General features: G+C 40.2%; 1 protein-coding gene across 1 annotated transcript in view; it reads right to left on the reverse strand.

Moving 5' to 3' along the window:
• Positions 1-18,980, reverse strand: part of HMGA2 (high mobility group AT-hook 2) — a 144,689-nt gene extending 125,709 nt beyond the window's left edge. The window contains exons 1-3 of the mRNA XM_068972136.1: positions 18,870-18,980; positions 16,175-16,261; positions 5,819-5,869 (exon numbers count right to left, since the gene is read on the reverse strand). Of these exons, the coding sequence (XP_068828237.1) occupies positions 5,819-5,869; positions 16,175-16,261; positions 18,870-18,980 (249 nt within the window). The remainder of the gene's footprint in view (positions 1-5,818; positions 5,870-16,174; positions 16,262-18,869) is intronic.
• Positions 18,981-19,217: the final 237 nt, after the last annotated feature.

The following is a 19,217-nucleotide window of genomic DNA, read 5'->3' on the forward strand; positions in this document are numbered from 1 at the left end:
CTCAAATAAGCAAGAATCCATTGAGAAAATAAAAACATTTAGGTCCTTTAATTATTACATATTTTATTCCAGCTTGGCTGAAACACTGGCTGTGTGAGAATGAGTAGTGGGAAATAAAGGCATAAACGGAGGTGGGTGTAAACTGTGGGGACTTCAAAGAGCTAGGGAAGGTTGTAACCAGTTCAGTGGCCAGCCATGGATCCAGGGGAGGGTCCATGAAGAACAGTGATGTGAGTATACCCTGTGCAGGTGAACTGGAAAACACAGGAAAGCCGAAGGTAGAAAAGGTAGGAAGGCCACTTAAGAGGCAAGCTATGGAACTTAAGAGTCCATGGACAGATGAGTGCCTGAAGGAGATGCGGTAGACACAGACAATGGAATATTATTCAGCCAGAGAGAGAAAGAAGTCCTGCCATCTGTATGGATGGACCTTGAATACATTAATGCTAAGTGAAGAAAGTCTGATATTGTTTGTGTGGAATCCAAAAATGCCAAATTTATAAAAGGCAGTAGAATAGTGGTTGCCAGGGGCTGGGAGAAGGTACAGGGGTAATGAGGAAATATTAGTCAAAGGGTGCAAACATCCAGGAATAAGTTCTGGAGGTCCAGCGTTGTGACTGGAATTCACAGGATTACGGGCTTCCCTGGTGGCTCAATGAGAAAGAACCCACCTGCTAACGCAGGAGATGCTGGTTTGATCCCTGGGTTGGGAAGGTCCCCTGGAGAAGGAAATGACAACCCACTCCAGTATTCGTGCCTGGAGAATCCCCATGGACAGAGGAGCCTGGAGGGCTACTGTCCACGAGGTCGAAAAAGAGTCAGATATGACTGAGCGACTAAATAACAACAACGATGACAACATAGTATTATATACTTGAAAGTTGCTAAGATCTTAGATGTTCTCACCACAGAAAAAGAAATGGTAATTATGTAAGATGATGGAGGTGTTAACTAATGCCACTGGGGTAACTATTTTGCAAAAGATAAGTCATTTGACCTTATGAAAGGTCAAATGTCAATTGTTGTTGTTCAGTTGCTCAGTCTTGTCAGACTCTTTGCTACCCCATAAACTCTTGCTTCCCTGTCCTGTACATATTTTATTCCATAAAATATATTTTGTTTATTCCTGTACCATATTTTATTTATCTCCTGGAGTCTGCTCAAACTCATGTCCATTGAGTTCGTGATGCCATCCAAACATCTCATAATCCTCTGTGGTCCCCTTTTCCTCCTGCCTTCAATCTCTCCCAGCATCAGGGTCTTTTCTAATGAGTTACCTCTTCGCATCAGGTGGCCAAAGTAGTGGAGCTTCAGCTTTAGCACCAGTTCTTCCAATAAATATTCAGGGTTGATTTCATTTAGGATTGACTGGTTTGATCTCCTTGCTGTCCACAGGATTCTCAAGAGTCTTTTCCAGCACCACAGTTCGAAAGCATCAATTATATCTAAATAAAGCTGAGTTGGGGCTTTATTTAGATAGAAGCTGTGTGCTGGCTAAGCCTCGTTGTATTTGCTTACAATGCATTTCATTTTGGGAGAAGGCAATGGCTACCCACTCCAGTGCTCTTGCCTGGCAAGTCCCATGGACAGAGGAGCCTGGTGGGCTGCCGTCTATGGGGTCGCACAGAGTCGGACACAGCTGAAGCGACTTAGCAGCAGTAGCATTTCATTTTAGCAACATTTATCTCATTATTTCAAACAACTTATCTATTTCCTATTTTGTTGCCTATAATAAAGTTTATACAGGTTTTCCTTAGTGATGAGTTCAATTGGATATATTCCATTGATGCCGTTTTAGTTCTGATGCTTAGAAAAATGGCAAACCTATATACTCCTTGCTATATAGCCAAGGCATCTTTTTGAAACACAATTTGGTCATTTCACCTCCATGAGCAAAATCATTCAAGCAAATAAATTAAATGTATATGATTTTTTAAACCCTTCCTAAACTTGGTGAGCAAAGTCTCCATCCACCTGTACAATCTCATCTCCCACCTGCACCCTCTGATCCCTCTGACCCAGTCACACTGGCTTTTCACCCCTATTCAATGTATTCCATCCAGCCACAGGGCCTTTGCAAGTACTACTTCTTTTGTCTAAGGTATATTTCAGCTGGTTAGTCACTACAGATCCCCAAGACCACAGCCAAGGATCACCTCGGAAAAGTGTTTCCTGGTCTCCCTGATAGCGATCACATCATGACTGCAAGCTCTGCTGCTGCTGCTGCTAAGTCGCTTCAGTCGTGTCCAACTCTGTGTGACCCCATAGATGGCAGCCCACCAGGCTCCCTGAGAGCACCCTTATTGCTCCTTCCCAGCACTAAGCACAGATGGCAAAGTTACAATTGTTTGCGTAACTCTTCAACTAATTACAGCTTCCTCCATCAGGGACAGAGCCTGTTGTTCTTACCATTGCATCCCCTGAAAGAAAGTCAATGAATACTTGTTGAATGAAAGAAAAAATAAACAATAAAATGGTAGATCTATATTTGATATGTACGCCAACACCAGCTTACTCAATAGTGTGCTCACTAGTATAACGGAATAGCACTTCTTGACATCTAAGTCAAAAAAGGCTTGGGACTTCCTGGGTGGTCCAGTGGTAAAGACTTTGCCTTCCAATGCAAGGGGTGTGGGTTCGATACCTAGATGGGAAACTAAGATCCCACATGCCTTGTGGCCAAAAAAACAAAAATTAAAAACAGAAGCAATATTGTTACAAGTTCAGTGAGACTCTAAAAATGGTCCATAACCAAAAAAGAATCTTAAAAGGAAAAAAGAGGTCTTGCTTGCAGCTTTCTCTTCACTGGGGAGAACATGCTCTCTGGAAGGCCAGAGTGCATGTTACAAGATTGACTACCTACCCTGAGACCACCAAGGTGGAAAGGCTATGTGTGTGGATGCTCCAGAGGACACTCTCAGATGCATCCAGATTTAAGCCAATTCTGCAAAAGCACCAGCCCTGTGAGTGAAGATACTTCCAGATTCTGCCCCAAGCATGAAAGGTACCCCCCAACACACACACACACACATCCAGAGTCTCTTGAATCCTCCCAGCTGAAGCCCCAGACATCCTGAATCAGAAACAAGCCTTTCTGTTTCTGTTGTGCCCTATCCATATTCCTGACACAAAGAATCCAGGAGGGTTTTTTTTTCTTTTTACATTATTAAGTTTTGGGGTGGTTGATGAAACAGTAATAGGTAACTGGAACCATATGTCTAAAAGAGAGGTAATAAACCCACTGGTTATGGAGCCCACACCTGGAATATGATACTAAGTTCTGGGTGACATATTACAAAAGACAAAGAAAACAAGCATACTCAGAGGAGAATAAGAAGAATGTTTCTTTATGGGGAAGAGCTAAAAGGTTTAGAGATATTCAAACCAGAAAAGAGAACAAAGAGTATATATGTTAATTGCCTTCATCTGTCTGAAGAGCTATCACAAGTAAAAGTAACAATTACTCTGTATATTCCTAGGAAGGAGGCCTAGGAACAGTGAATGGAAGTTACAAGGAGTCAGATGGAAGTATTTTCTAATGTCCAGAGCTTTCCGGGAAAGAAGAGGCAGCCTTAAGAGGACATGAGTTTCCTAACATGAAAAGTAATCGAGCAGAGTCTAGATGATCACCACCTGGTGGGTTGGTTTGGAGAGAATTCATTTCTGGACCAGCAGGTTTTGAATGAAATGCTCTTACTTTAAGTTTGCCCTGCAACACTGAGATGTTTTTAATCTAAAGATCATCCCCATTTCCTTCTGCTAAGAAATCTAATCCTAATACATGTTGAGCAGAGGGGAAAAAAATACAAGAAGATGAATAAACTGAATGAAAGGCAATACCAAAGTATAAATAGAAAGGGATGCAGAATTCTTGATGGGAGAGGAATGGCAAACTAATAGGAAAATGCAATCCAGCAGAGCAGCAAAGGAACTTTGGAAAAAGATGAAGCATGAAGACGGAACCACAGAAGAGAGAAAGGGAAGGCTAAAGATCCCATCATAGATGATCCTGGGTAGGGAAGATGCCTTCATCTTTCTTGAGAAATGGTTTTATTCATTTTGAGACTTGTCTCCTCTGTCACTGGGAAAGACAGACCAGAAGAGCAAAGCAATGTAGCAGTATAAACAACAAGCTTCAGGTGGTAAAATTAGCAAAGCCATCCCATGTGGCTTAGCCAGTAAAGAATCTGCCTGCGAAATCACTGCAGATGGTGATTGCAGCCATGAAATTAAAAGACGCTTACTCCTTGGAAGGAAAGTTATGACCAACCTAGATACTATATTCAAAAGCAGAGACATTACTTTGCCGACTAAGGTCCGGCTAGTCAAGGCTATGGTTTTTCCTGTGGTCATGTATGGGTGTGAGAGTTGGACTGTGAAGAAGGCTGAGCCCCGAAGAATTGATGCTTTTGAACTGTGGTGTTGGAGAAGACTCTTGAGAGTCCCTTGGACTGCAGGGAGATCCAGCCAGTCCATTCTGAAGGAGATCAGCCCTGGGATTTCTTTGGAAGGAATGATGCTAAAGCTGAAACTCCAGTACTTTGGCCACCTCATGCGAAGAGTTGACTCATTGGAAAAGACTCTGATGCTGGGAGGGATTGGGGGCAGGAGGAGAAGGGGACGACCGAGGATGAGATGGGTGGATGGCATCACGGACTCGATGGATGTGAGTCTGAGTGAACTCTGGGAGATGGTGATGAACAGGGAGGCCTGGTGTGCTGCGATTCACGGGGTCGCAAAAAGTCGGACACGACTGAGCGACTGACCTGAACTGAACTGAACTGAAGTGAATGCAGGAGACACGATTTCAATCCCTGGGTCAGGAAGAGAGTTGTCATTTAGATGACATCACTCCAAATGAGGGCTTCCCTGGTGGCTCCACAGTAAAGAATGCAGGAGACCTGGGTTCTATCTAAAATCCCATGAACAGAGGCGCCTGGTGAGTTACAGTCCATGGAGTCGCAAAGAGTGGAACACAACTTAGCGACTGAGCATGCATTTTCAGCCACCAGTGAATTTCTGACCTCAAAAAGATTGAGGATCTGTGTGCCTATGCAGTCAAGTAAGCTTGCATGGAAGCCACTGCCAGTATGTAAAAATGACCACTAAGGGAAGCAAGAAAAACTGGAGATTAAAACCTGGTTTTCCAACAAAGGCAATATGAAAAGGAAAACACAAACCACCTAGAAAATGAGATATGTCCAAAGCGAAGTCATCCAGGAAATAGTAACAATAAGAAACAAAAAGAAAGAGGTAAAAAGTTATCTCAGACACACATTTCATCTGAATTTTATCACCATTTGTAATCAACTTCCAACATTTCATAATACCCTTTAACCTTAGTTACTCAACCCAGGGAACAAGTCATCTCATTGTTACTGCATTTGAAGGAAGAGTAGAGACTCTTTTCATGTTGATAAGAGGTAGAAAAAGGAGACACTCCCAGGCAAGAAAAGTGTTTTGAGTAAACTCCTGGAGCCTGAGGGTAAGGAATGGTGGTAATTTGCCTTAACCCTTTCAAAGATTCATCAAACCAGAAGTTAGAAATTAATGTAATTGATAAAATGAAATTTACTATACAATGCAGGGAGCTCAAATCTGGTGCTCTGTGATAACCTAGAGGGGTGGGATGGGGTGGGAGGTGGGAGGGAGGGAACATATATATAGATAAGGTTGATTCATGTTATGGTAGAAATCAACCCAATATTATAAAGCAATTATTCTCCAATTGAAAAGAAATAAATTAACAACAACAACAAAAAGAACCCAGAAATTTTTCATTACAAATAAAGAACACAAATTTTATCTTATTACTCACCCATTTCCTAGGTCTGCCTCTTGGCCGTTTTTCTCCAGTGGCTTCTGCTTTCTGCAAAATGAAAAAGGAAGTCATATCGTTTCCTACCTGACATTTCTTTTAAGTGCTGCACCAAGGACCCATTCCAAGTAAGAATGTTCTGGTTTGCAGATGAGGTATTGACATTGCTTTAACAATCTCAGTCTTCTTGAAGGCTCATCTTCTTCATTTTTCATTCCATGATGCAAAGAGAGATCTAGGCAACCCTCACCCTAATAGACTCTCCTGGAATGATCTCTGAAATGCATGAAAATGCTTTTAAAAAGCCATTTTGCAGTAATTCCCTGGTGGTCTAGTGGTTGGGACTCCAGGCTTTCACTGCCTGGGCCTGGGTTCAATCCCTGGTAAGACAGAACAAGAGGTCAAAAGAACAAGGATTGAACAAGGTACAGATCCCATAAATCGCATGGTGCAGCCAAAAAAAAAAGCCATTTTATCCTTATTTCTGACTGTAATAAAAACAGGAATTCCCATATATCCATAATTATGTAAAGTAAGATTTTAAAAAAAGTTTATTAAATGATTTTCTTTCCATAGCAAAACTAAAATTATGAAAATTAGCACTATATATTACTGTACAATTTACAAAGTACTTCTACATTACAAAGTACATTGTTAATCAAAAGCAAATCTAAACATGAGGGAAAATATATAGGCTTCCAAATCAAAGAAACAAATATTAGCCCACCTCTACGTAGTTCATTTCCTATTCTTTGCCTCAAACAATCACCTGTCTATCAGTTCACCAAAAGCTGAGAAAGCAAAATAAGCTGGCAGAAATCATCAGTGTTTATCTCTGAGATAGAAACTAGGGATGCTAAAAATAATAATTAATAAAAAATGTATATTATTAACAATTTCATACTCAACATAGACCTGTCATAAATATATTTCTAACTCCCTTGAGAGTTTGTTTCATTGCTTTGCTTCACAGATTTTTCTGGTATCACAGCTATTTCTTCCCTTTTGAGTACGATTTTAATACCATAATTTCTCTTTTATCACCCCTACTGTAATCCTGAAATTCACCAACACACACCCATCATATACTCCTATAAAAATACATTTATAATTTTCATTTCCAGAGTAAAAAAAACTTAGTACATACTCTTGTGTGTATGAGAATCTTCTCAAGGTTAAACACAAAAATACAGGTAACCTGAGCCAGGATAACTTGTTTTACATTTTACTTCTGTTACTTGCGTTAGCAGACAGTGTATTTGGTACAATGATACTACCATTTCCTATTGTATAGTATCTGTCTACACTGTCAGATGACTCTTTCTTTCTTCAATCTGCCTGGTAAAAACCGATGGAGGTAACTGATAGATACAAAGATACACAGGTACATAGGCAAAGTAAGACTTTTACATCACAAAATTTTTCACCAAATCGTCTTGACCTGGCATTAATCTAACAGGTTCTGTGAATTAACCGAAACTTCATCTGATTATAATGCTAGTGCATATTTATCAAGTATTTAAAGTACCCTAGGCACTGGGCCAAGTCATTCGCATGTGTTACTTTAATCTTTACAACAGCCGTATAGGCAGCTATTGTTATTTCTCTTATTTTGCAAAGAGCAATTAAGTCTTAAATAGACAAGGTGAATAACTCAGTCTGCACACAAAGCAGATTTGAACCCAGTTCTGCTGGACTCTAAAGCCCAGACTCTTATTCTCCTAACAATGCTACCTTCCTTTACCATTCATATATTTGCTACTATAAAAAGACATCTTAGTTAACTGAAATTATCAATTAACTCCAGCTAAGCATCAGATTTGGGCACTCTGAATCACAGTAGTAGGGGTTACTACTTTGAATGGTTCCACAAAGCAATCATTTCTTCTCAGGGATTGGTAGCCTTGTCTTACCTTCAGTCAGAAGGGCATGAGTAACTAGAGGTGCCCAGCAAATCACACATTCTTTCTGAGTGTTGTCTCCGAGAGAGGGAGGAACACAGACTCCGCTCTGGAAAGCTAAGGCTCAAATCTCTGCTCTGCGATGTTGGCTTTATGAGTTTGGGCAGGTCCCTGAAAACCTTAATTTGGGTTCAGGTGTGAAATGGAGCTAATGCCTCCAGTGAGAAGTGATGTGGCAGCCATACGGGAGGTGTTCAATATATGTTCTTTCACTTCTAATGTGATCGAACTCTTAAAGGGAAAGTTTCCCTTCAAGTTAGTCCAATCTCATAGAAGGTTCAGTCAATGCAAATATTCCATTACACCCATCTGTCACCTTAAGAATGAAGCTTTTAAGAAACCCTCTGGTTGATACATTGTGAGTTATAGGAGTAGAAAATTCCCTAATACAGAAGCAGTGTCTGATTTAATCTTTAGGAATGACTGTAAGATTGCAGTTTACTCAGTAGTAAATTATACAAACATGGAAGATAGAAATCCTTTTTAATGGGCCTGGGAATGGTAGGTGCGGTTGAGAGCAGGAGTTTGCTTGAGATCTTAAAGGCTAATGGCGCTTCTATGCTAGGCTTTTCTGTATGGTGGTTATGCTTCCAGATCCATGATGTGATTGGGTGTATCTAAAATCTGTTGAAGAGGGTTGTTTTCTAAAAGAGGGTTGTTTCACTACATTTCAGAGTTAGAGAAAGCAAATCTCTCATAGAGCAAGAAAGCCCAGCAAAGGAGAAGTCTTTAAGCCGAGCTTCCCATTTACAAAAAGTCTCTTCAAAAATAAAATTTGCACCATTAACTGAAGGGCAAAGTATCCTGATTATCACTTGGACTTGTTAAAAGTGAACTTGCTCCTTGGTCTTGGGGCCAGTATTACATGTAAGCTGAAACCCTCTTCTGAGACGACATCCACAAGAAGCACATTAGCTGTGCTGTGTGGCGGCGATCTGGGAGGTTTTCATTGTTCCTTAAAACCCACATTATTTAATCATTCTGATCAAACTTCACAAAGCCTGTAAAACCAGTTAGGATTTTCATTTGTAAACCAGCACAGATCCAGGAATTTTACATATTGGAAAACACTGGCTTTAACTTTTTTTTTCCTGTGTTTAACGCTCTTCAGGATATTATTTTTCAATAGAAAACAAACAAAACATTTTGGAGGCCTGTTTTGTTTTTAATATAACAACATATGCAATACTGTGGAAGTGTATATTTGGTTTTCCTTTGCCAGACTGGAATTTGGTTCCACGCTACGAACCCATGCATAATTCAGACAATAACTTACTCTAAATACTTAACTGCTTATCTCAGGGTGGGTGAGTAGGGAGCGAGGGTGGGAATTCTGCATTTGTAAGAACTGAATTTCAGACTATTATCAGCACCGTTACATTAATATTTGCAACTGTCATATTTTAGAAACGTTATTCCCTCTTGACTTGTCTTCATTCATGTTTTTCTCTTTTCAAAGAAGTTCAGATTCAGAACTGTAGATTCATGAGGGTTGGGAAGAATGTTAAGTAGGAAATGTAATTATTTCTGCCCCTAAGAAGTTCTGGTACTCCAGGCTCTTAAATGTATTAGCACTAAAAAATTAATTAAGAAAGGAAACTCATCTAGCAAATAGAACTCTTGAACTTGGAAAGGGTGCTTAGCATTAGTGTCTGGTGCATAAGATGTACTCACTACATATTTATTGCATGAAGGAAGGACGGAAAGTCACTCTGGTATTTATATCACCTGTGTGTCTTATTTCCCCCGTGCCATCAGAATTCTACGGCTTGGTAGGGCTTTAGAAGACATTTCATCCAGCTCCTTCATTTAGCAAATAAAAAAACTTCTGGATGTGCCATGATCTTCAAAGGCACAGCCTTCTGGTTTACTCGGGGGCCAGAAATTTGTGAGGGTGGGTTGCAGAGGGCCCATACTCCCAATGCCTTTATAAGCTTATATAGAACTGCCCAGCAAAGGTTTCTCAAAACCTAACTTCCAACCTATGTTTCTGGTTACTGGAGAAAACATAATCTACCTTGTAGCAAATATTTTACAAAGTATTTGACAGCACATAATATGGAACAATCATAAGTTTTAGAATTGGATTTGAACTCAAATCCAGATGCTCCCATTTACGACAGCTTAACTTTAGACATGTCACAGTCTACGTCTCTGAATCAGTTTTCTCATTTGTGGAATGAAGACCACAAAGCCTACATCAGAAGATTAACAGAGCTATACATGTAAGGTAAGGCTGATAAAAGTTAAAGCACTAGGTAGAAAAGTGTTAGTTGCTCAGTCGTGTCCAACTCTGCTCTCCAGGCAAGACTACTACAGTGGGTAAACCAATGTAATGTCTTAATTCCCTCCATATTTTGAAATGTTACTTAAAAAAAAAAAAAAAAACCTCCCTGGGACTTCCCTGGGGGTCCAGTTTTAAGACTCTGTGCTCCAACTGCAGGGGGCACAGGTTCAATTTTTGGTGAGGAACTAAGATCAAGATCTCACACACCCAAACGAAAGGCCAAAAAGTAGAAAACAATAACAAAAAAAACCACCCTCCCAATTCTGTAAGTTTCCAAAGTAATGAGTGATTTTCTGAGCATTGTCTTACTTATGTAAGGCAGCTATTACTAACCCCCAACTGGGCGATTAAGCAATCTATCCACGTGTTTAAGTGGTGGAATTGAGACCTCATCTGATTTTAATGCAATAAAAGGTCTGTTCTTCTGGGAGACAGTCCCATATAAGTATCCATGGGGAAATGTGGGGCTTTCCTGGTGGCTCAGATGGTAAAGAATCTGTTTGCAATGCAGGAGGACCCAGGTTTGATCCCTGGGGGAAATTATGAAAAAAAAAAAAAAAACCACCACACACACAACACTTCCAGCGTGGAAATCAAATGAGTAGTTAAGACTAAAATATTTCCGAGTTTCCTATAAAGACATAGGCAAAAGCTGAGACTGGGAACCAAGTGCAATATCTACTTCTGACTTCTGGGTCAAATTTAGATAGCTATTAACCTTTTTGTTATTCTAAATGCTCACAGCGTACTGTGATAATGCATGGAAGTCAGAATGCCCCTACTCTAAATCAGTCAGCGAGTCTATACACAAACACACAAAAGAGCTAGAGAAACTATCAGCTCAGTGGTACCCTGCTTTGTTTCCATGTATTTTTACAAATATATGTATATATGACCAAGACCGACAGACTTAAGAGCAAATGGAGCCACCTAAAAGAGTAAAGAAAGTCACATTTATTTCTTTTAGTAGTTCTTTCAAAAATACAGTGTAAATCAATGTGCTGTGGTAATCAAAATCCACTGGATTGACTGTCACACTAAATGATAAGTAATTCTCACTTAACCTTTATGCTAATCTAGTTCGATGAGTTTCCAAACTGTACGTGCAACCATTTCAGTCTTTAAAAACAATTACAATCTTTCCATCAGTACATATTTTCAAAGAGGAAATAAAAGTGAATTCTATCATCCATTGTAGTTCATGCTCATTTTCCCCAAGGAAGTCCTTGTTGTCAACTCCCATGTCATTATTTACACATGCCTGTCTTCACTTATACAAAAACAAAATTAAAGCCAAGGCCAAAATGACAGGAAAACCTATTTTCAAAGTTTAGGATTCTCCTCTTTAAACGGTTCTTTCTTCCTCTTTTGTAATCAGAGAAATCAATAGCAATGATATGAGAGTTCACATGGGTGACCTTCCAAACAAACTGTTCCTTACATTATCCTGGAGAAAAAAAAATGGCTGTGACTGCTCCTTGCTGAATCAATCAGAAGATGCCATTCAGCAATGTTCAGTAGATTAAAGCAATATAGAATAATAAAGCAGCAGCCTAAAATGGAATCCATTTTCCATTTACCTTTTTCTCCTGGTTGGCAGAACAAAAACTCAAGAGCTGACAATTTCAGAATTAAGGATAGTAAAATTCATTGTTCCACCCTTATGCCAAACTATATGGTTCCCAAGTGAGTTCTGGAAACTGCAGAAAGTCAGGTAACAAGATAAGATAGGTCTGAATGATTTAACTAACATAAAATGCTCTTCAGCACCCATCTAGTCTTTAAAAAGAACTGAAAAGGAAACAGAATACCAATCTGGAGTGTTCTCTTGAGCAAAATGATCTGTTGAGACCTTGAGATAAAAATGAGCCAGCGCTGGAGGTCAGTCAAAGTAATGAGAGGATTTCGATGAAAAAGTTCAGAATGATAACTGCCAAAGAAAGAGATTTCTGGGTCCCCTAAAGTAAAGGGACTTCAGAAAATAACTCAAATGCATTTGAATCTTCCATGTTTGGATCATAATCTACGATGACTCAAAGGCATTGTGAAAGAGAATTTACTGATACATTAAGGCTCCGTCCTCTCTGGAAAGTGAAGTGAAAAAAAGGAGGCAATTGTTTAGGTAGAACAGCCTAAAATACCAAGATAATGGAGACAACAACTGGGCTTTATGTAACTCCACCTGACTGGAATCATCTGTATCCTTGAGCCCTGAGTACCAGTGGAAATTGCTTGCCTATAAAAACAGAGGAATTCAAACTAAGTCATATTAGTAACATAGAAGCTATAAGCTGGAATTGTACCACAACTTCCAATTCAATCTTTCCCTGGCTTACCTATAATGATGCTTTTGGTTCCTGTCTTCAGTTGGACCTACTATATCCTGCAAAAAAATCATGCCCTCACTCAGGATCTATGCTTGAACATTTGTCTGAAATGATGAGGAAACCCCATTCTTTCCTTCTAAAATATCTGTGCATAGTGTTATTAATCATTTGTGAAAAATCAACCACTTTTCGAGAAAGGAACATGATTAGAAAAGGGACAATTTCTTTATTTCTTTACAGTATCCAATTCATATCAGGTTTTCTTTGTATAGGCAAATGGAAAATATAAATCAAGTGTTTGTCTGAATACATTATTTGAAGTACACTTTACCTAAACCCTATTTTCATTTTGTGCTTTTTCTCTTTACTATACCTAAAGTCCAAAGGAAGTTCAGGAATGTCTATGATATGAAGGAAGGCTATCTCACACCTGAGATCTATTTTATGTGCAGTTCTTTCAATTAAATTTAATTCAATCTCAGAATTTTTTTTTTTTTTCTAAAAGTACCTGAAGGACAATTGGCTTGAGACTTACAGATGACTTTGACTTCTGAGAAATCCCTCCAGTGTTCTTTTATGATTTAAAAGCCACAACAAAAACCCTAAACTAAAGGAGATTATATCTCTCTACTTTCCAAACATGAGAAATATGAAAATACAAAGTATTTTCATTCAGCACAAACAGGAGAGGAAAACAAAATAAAACAAAAAGGAAACTATGAGGCAACTGGTCACAGGTATATCTCAAACTAACACATAAATAAAAGGGTCAAGACACACACACATGCATACTCAACATGAATAAATTATTTATTCAGGAAAACATTAACTTCTGATCTTTTATTAAGGTAACAATATGACTCTGGTTCAGAGATGAATTTTGAGCACTCAGACTGGTGCTCTTGGGAATAACTAGAATTTCTACATAATGGTTATCCATGAGAACTTGTCATAATGGACTAGAAGCAAAGTCAAGAATAGTTACATTCTCTTCCAAAAGTTCCAAGCATAACAAATTGTGTTTTCATAAATGTTTGTTTTTTGTATTACACAAATCAATTTTATATTGAATGTGGCCTGAAATTAAAGTGATAGCTAATTTAGTAGTCCTCCACTTGGTCTTGCAACTTTCCACATGCATTGTCAAGTTTCACATTGCTAATTTTCCAACAAGCAGTTTTGTTTTCAAATGCCCCAAGGCCAGTTACTGAGTCCAAATACAAACTGTGTAAGTAAAGAAATTTCGAGCAGCAAGAAAATTTAAACATACAGCATCATCAGGATCCCAGTGTACATTGCATCTTCTCTAATTTTAGAGCTCTGTTCTCTTATATACTTACCAGTTTTTGTTATATATTTTCCATTATGATGAGCTTTGGTTTGTAGGAGAATTCCCAATTTATTAATCACAGAAGACTTCTCATCCCTACCCTGGTCAGTCTAGCAGGGTATGTTTATCTTACATGATATGAACAATGTAACTTTTTCCAAAAAAAATTGCTTTTCAAAGTCCTAACAAAAATATGTTTTGTTAGAATATATGTTTGACAAAAAATATGTTTGATAATCATGTTTATATAAGGTAAAAGCAAACTCAATAAATACTGATCTGAAACTGAAAATACCTTAAGTTTACTCATGCCATGAATAATTCATCAATGTCATTCATTATTTTGTGAAGTATTATCTTTTCCAAATGAAGCGTAATTTATAAAACTGAAGAACTATAACAGTCATGTTCTGAGCAAAAATATTTATCCAGTTTTATTAGAAAGGGAACTTTTATAACAGAAGTGTGTGAAATACTTTTGTCTGCAAGAATGAAAGATTTCAGAGAAAACTTTCCTTGGGAAAAAGAAATCCTACTTCTGGTTTGGAAGTTGTAATGTTATATGCATACACATGAAGAATTATCAGAAAGATGAGTAGCCTAAGGGTCATTTATAAACACCTATCACCAAAGTAACTAACAATAAGTTACACCTTACTTGGGAAGAGACCAACTTTCTGTTATTTTGCTTTAAGTGGTAAATTAGGCACAAGTCTCAGCTTTCCTTTTGTCAATATAAGATTTTGTTAGTCACTGGCAAACTTTTCAAAATGAAGAAAAGGTGATAGAAGTATATCTTTACTCATTCAGAAAATGTAATACCGTAAAATCTGAGAGATAATTTTCCCTCTTTTGTATTAAATTTTAAATAATTTATTTATGATGAGATTTACAGATTTTTTTTCCTGGCAAATGTTATAATGATGCATTTTTCAGGGCAATTACATCATAGTTTAAATGTCTGTCAGCTAGCTACCAAGATATTCCTTTGCCATTTCATTAGAGTCGAATTAAGATAAAATTAACTTCCGCAACAACAACAAAAAAACTTCTTTGGTAAATTAGCCCTTTTTATTTAATTTAATAAGCAGGTAAAAAAAACACAAAGTATTCATGTTAGTAATACCAGATTACATATTGTCATTTTTAAATGACAAGATAATTTAGAACTACTTTAAAGTGTATTGATTAAATATAAGCATGATTAAATCTCCACTCTGAGAAGCAATTATATTTAAGTATATTAGAAATCTGCTCTTTCAGCTCTGTTCAAGACTTAAAACAGACAAAAACTCACAGTTGCTCCCTAAATAACTTTATATGTATCCCTGGTTGCTATGGTAGTTTACAACACTGAAACCTATCAAATATAATATGGTTAGTGCTCACAGTCATAGAGAAAACCACACAAAACATTAATTCCCCAAAGATGAGCATATAGTTATTCTTAACAAACACTGTACATAGTATACTCAAATCTACTGTAAAGATACATAAAAATTGACTTCTGAATTTTGAACCTTTGTTTTTAACAAGTATACAAACCTACAAATAAAATACAGAAACGTTTTTCTGATTTATTTGTAAAGCTTAAAAACTGATTTATGTCTTCACCTTCATTTCTCTGTGTATGCACTGATCCTGAGATATTTCTTCTTTGTGAGTTCAAATACCATCAAACATGAAGTTTTTAAACTGCAATTTAAAATTTATAAAGAAAAACACTGGAAGTTACACTTCGTTGGGTTCTATTCTGCCCCAAAATGTACAAGAAATGAGTCAAACATTTGTTTTAAAAATTTCTCATTGTCTTATTCAGAACATTTCTGTATCACCTGAGATGGAAAGGCTTTTGAGAGACGATGATGTATTATATTGCAGGTTGATGGCAAACAAGCAAAATACTTTATCAGCACATTTAAAGCTGTAAAATTTGTGAATTTCCCCCTCAGAATCCTATAATTGAATTTACTTCTAATTATCACCTATTTGGCAAAGTCCTTAACTTGAAGAGAGGGATTTGGTTTTCCAGTAATCATGTAAATAAGCACAAAGTAAATTAATCTTTATTATTTTTTAAGGAAATTGCAAAAACTTCACTGCCAAACAAAATCTATACTTTTTTTTTTTTAACTATTTCACAACTGGTGCAAATCTTTTTTTTTTTGGTACAAATCTTATTTGTTTATTCTTTACTCTCTTACCTCCGCCCCCCCCATCTCTGCTTTAAGTTTCTTATTATTTGGTGATTGTTTAAAAACAACCCCAAGCAGCTTCATGAACTTTTTATGCTAAGTATATGCTTGGAAATCTCACCAATAGTAAATGAAGGAAATGAGTCTTGGGTTACCCACTTGGGAGAAATCCTTAGGTGTGGATCTAGAATGGGAAAATTACAAGGAGGTTCCTACGGGTGTTGAGAAAGTTGGGAGGACTTAAGAAATCTCTCACCTTTTGAGCTGCTTTGGAGGGACTCTTGTTTTTGCTGCCTTTGGGTCTTCCCCTTGGTCTCTTAGGAGAGGGCTCACCGGTTGGCTCCTAGTTTCGAGGGAAAAAAAAATTCTGTTGTGGCAAGAATGTCTGAAAGAAATTGACCCTGACTCTATAGATATATTTTCTGCCTGTGCTGCTCAACAGAACCGTTGGAACACATTCAATTCAAGCACAAATGGATGATGCTGGTACAGAGTTTACAGAAAGGGGAAATAACTAGACTTTTAATCCAGGGATTAAAAGAGGAAATTCTATTTTGCATATGAAAACTAGATTCTATTTCAACCAGAGAAAGGTAACAAAGGCTGACAAGGTTGCATGTTCCAGAAAGAAAGTTATGTATCCTTAAAGTGCAAAATATGCAAGGTTGTGTATTTGGCAACTGAGAGAAATAATAAGCATTTTACACAAATACTACTCTCCACTGTACTACCATTTTAAACAACAGAAATATGAAGCTAACATCATAAATATTTCAACAATCTCCCATACTGAAAAGGTGGCTTTTGAGCATTCTGTATATCTGCATTGTAAGTCAATTATGACTCAATCAACACATTGAGTAAAATATTGGAACAATTATCCAACTTTTTCAACTTAAAATAACTCCATTCCTCCTAAAATTTCCAAATAATTAGGGTAACTCCGTTGTGGAAGGCTTTGCTTGAATTATCTAGATAATTGCTTCAATTCTTCACTTCCCTTTGGAGATGCAGGCATGGTCTCCAGTCTACATTTAAATATCTTTTGATAAAAATAAGCATTTTTCCCAAAACTTTCTTTTGGGAAAACCCTTATGGGGATGAACTGAAGGAAACTAAAAGGGGTAGGGGGGGCGGGTGGTAGTGAGAAGGAATGCAAGTGTCTGGGATGGAGAAATTGAAACTATCAATAGGTTTAGCAAAACTTTAAATGGCTTCTATGCCAAGTAGTAAATACTCAAGTGGTTAAGAGAATGCGATGATTAATATTCCAGATCCTAAATATTTATCCAGTGAATCATCAATTAACATTTCATTCAGATTCGGTGATTAAATGAGACTAATTCGCTTAAAATGCATCAAAGTCTTCAATGAAAATTCGCATCCTATTTAGACAATCTGGGAAAGGTTTCCTGCAAGCTTCTGTGGGACCACTAGCGCCAGTGGGCACATCCGGAGAAACATCGGAGACACATTTTTCTTTCTTTGTGAACTCTGCCTTAACTCAAAGGTAAAACCTTCAATCACCTCCAGACCCCGCTGCAATTTTATTTGGATTATTTTTCAGAGGTGGGGGGCAATTAGCAGAGTTTGAGAAAGCTGGGCGGCGGGTGGGAAACAAGGGCGGGGGGAAGGGCAGTGACTTCCTGGGAGGTGTAAAACAGGATCCTAACGCGGTGTAAAGTGTCGCTCGGGCAGAGCGGGAAAAGTCTGGGGCCTCTAGATTGGCTTGTTTCCTTTGATGATTTCAAAAAGGTACAACAGCTTTTCTAAAACGCAATGGCAAGCAAACATTGTTCGGTTTCCCCACCTTGCTCTAGGTAGCTTTGGGACTCTAGGATTATTTTCTACTCGGCCTATTTGCCCTGAAAGAAGCGCTTTAAAGCTAAAGAACGCAGAAGTAGTTTTAAAGCCCGCGGAAGCGGAGTTTAAATGTTCTCAATAGACAAGTCCCGCTCAAGCCCTACCCGCGAAGGCTTGGAAATTGCCGCGAACAAAACCCCTCCGCCCTGGGCGCTGCGCGCAGCTCTGCAAGCGCCGGCTGCACGCTTAATTGGTTGCATCCGCAGACAAAACCCTCCACTCGGCGGGGTCCCGGGCGCCCCTCGATCGTCCCCTCCCAGCCCCCAGCCACTCGTTCTGGAAGGGTACATTTAATGTCTGCAGCGCTGAGGCGCGGGATCCGGAGGCAAAAGGGGGACTGGGCGCCTGGCGAGGAAGTGACCCTAGCTACCGTGCACCCTCTTGGACACTACTTTCCACTGCGCCCTTAGCCAAACTAGTTAATTCTGTCCCGCGGGGACGCAGGATCTCCTGCAGCCCCTTTCCTGGGACACCTCAGCAGCGGCGGCCGCAGATCGGACGCCGCGCCGCATTTAAAGAGCCCTAACAGAACCGGGCGGGCCCACGAGTTCTTTGTCGGGAGGGCGCGAGTCTCAGGCCACCGAGAACTTGGGGAGGGCGCCAAGGGGGCGGCTGCGGCGCGCCAGTTCCTGGCCAGCGAGCAGCCCGGGTTGGCGGGAGAAAGAGCCTCCGGGCTCCCAAGACTTCAGCCCCTCCAACCCTGACCCGCCAGAGGACCCCTGCCTCCCGGGCCACTATAAAGCGACTAGGAAAGTACTTGGCAAGTCCCGGTTTGTCGGACCCGGCCGTTTCCCGTCGCCAGGAGACACCGCGCCACTCGGGCCGGGCACAATAGCGAAAGTCCGAGGACGCTTCGCCCGACCCCACCTCCTGCTCGCACCCGGCCGCCCGCCGCGGCTCCCACCTCCCGGCCCGGAGGGAAGCGGGGTTCAGCCGCGCACTCGCGCCGCGGACTCCGCAGCCCGCCCCCGCGGCGGCGTGCGGCGGCCGTGGCGCCTGGACTCCCGCGCTAGGGTGGCCGCGCGTCGCGGGGCCCTCGCGGAGGTAGCGGAGGTGGGCTACTGCCCCCACCCCGCCCGCGTACTGACTTGCTGCTGCTTCCTGGGTCGGCCGCGTCCTCTCTTCTGAGGCGCCGGGGCGGCAGGTTGTCCCTGGGCTGAAGTGGACGGCTGCCCGGCGCCTTCACCGCGTGCGCTCATCCTGCCTCCCGCCGCCGCTACCGCTGCCGCCGCCGCTCCTACCGCCGCTGCAGCCGCTTCGCCTCTGTCGCCCTGAATCAGCCCGGCACCTTTCGGGAGATTGCGAGGTAGGGCTGGAGAATGAGGCGGGGTGGGCGAGAGCTGGCGTGCGGCGAGGGCTGCTGCTGCTTAGGCTGCCGCCGCTGCCACCATCAACACCGGACGTCCAGCGGCTGCCAAAAAGAGAGAAGAGGGGAG

Source organism: Capricornis sumatraensis, chromosome 4 (assembly GCF_032405125.1).
Source record: "Capricornis sumatraensis isolate serow.1 chromosome 4, serow.2, whole genome shotgun sequence".
Taxonomy (NCBI): Eukaryota; Metazoa; Chordata; class Mammalia; order Artiodactyla; family Bovidae; genus Capricornis; species Capricornis sumatraensis.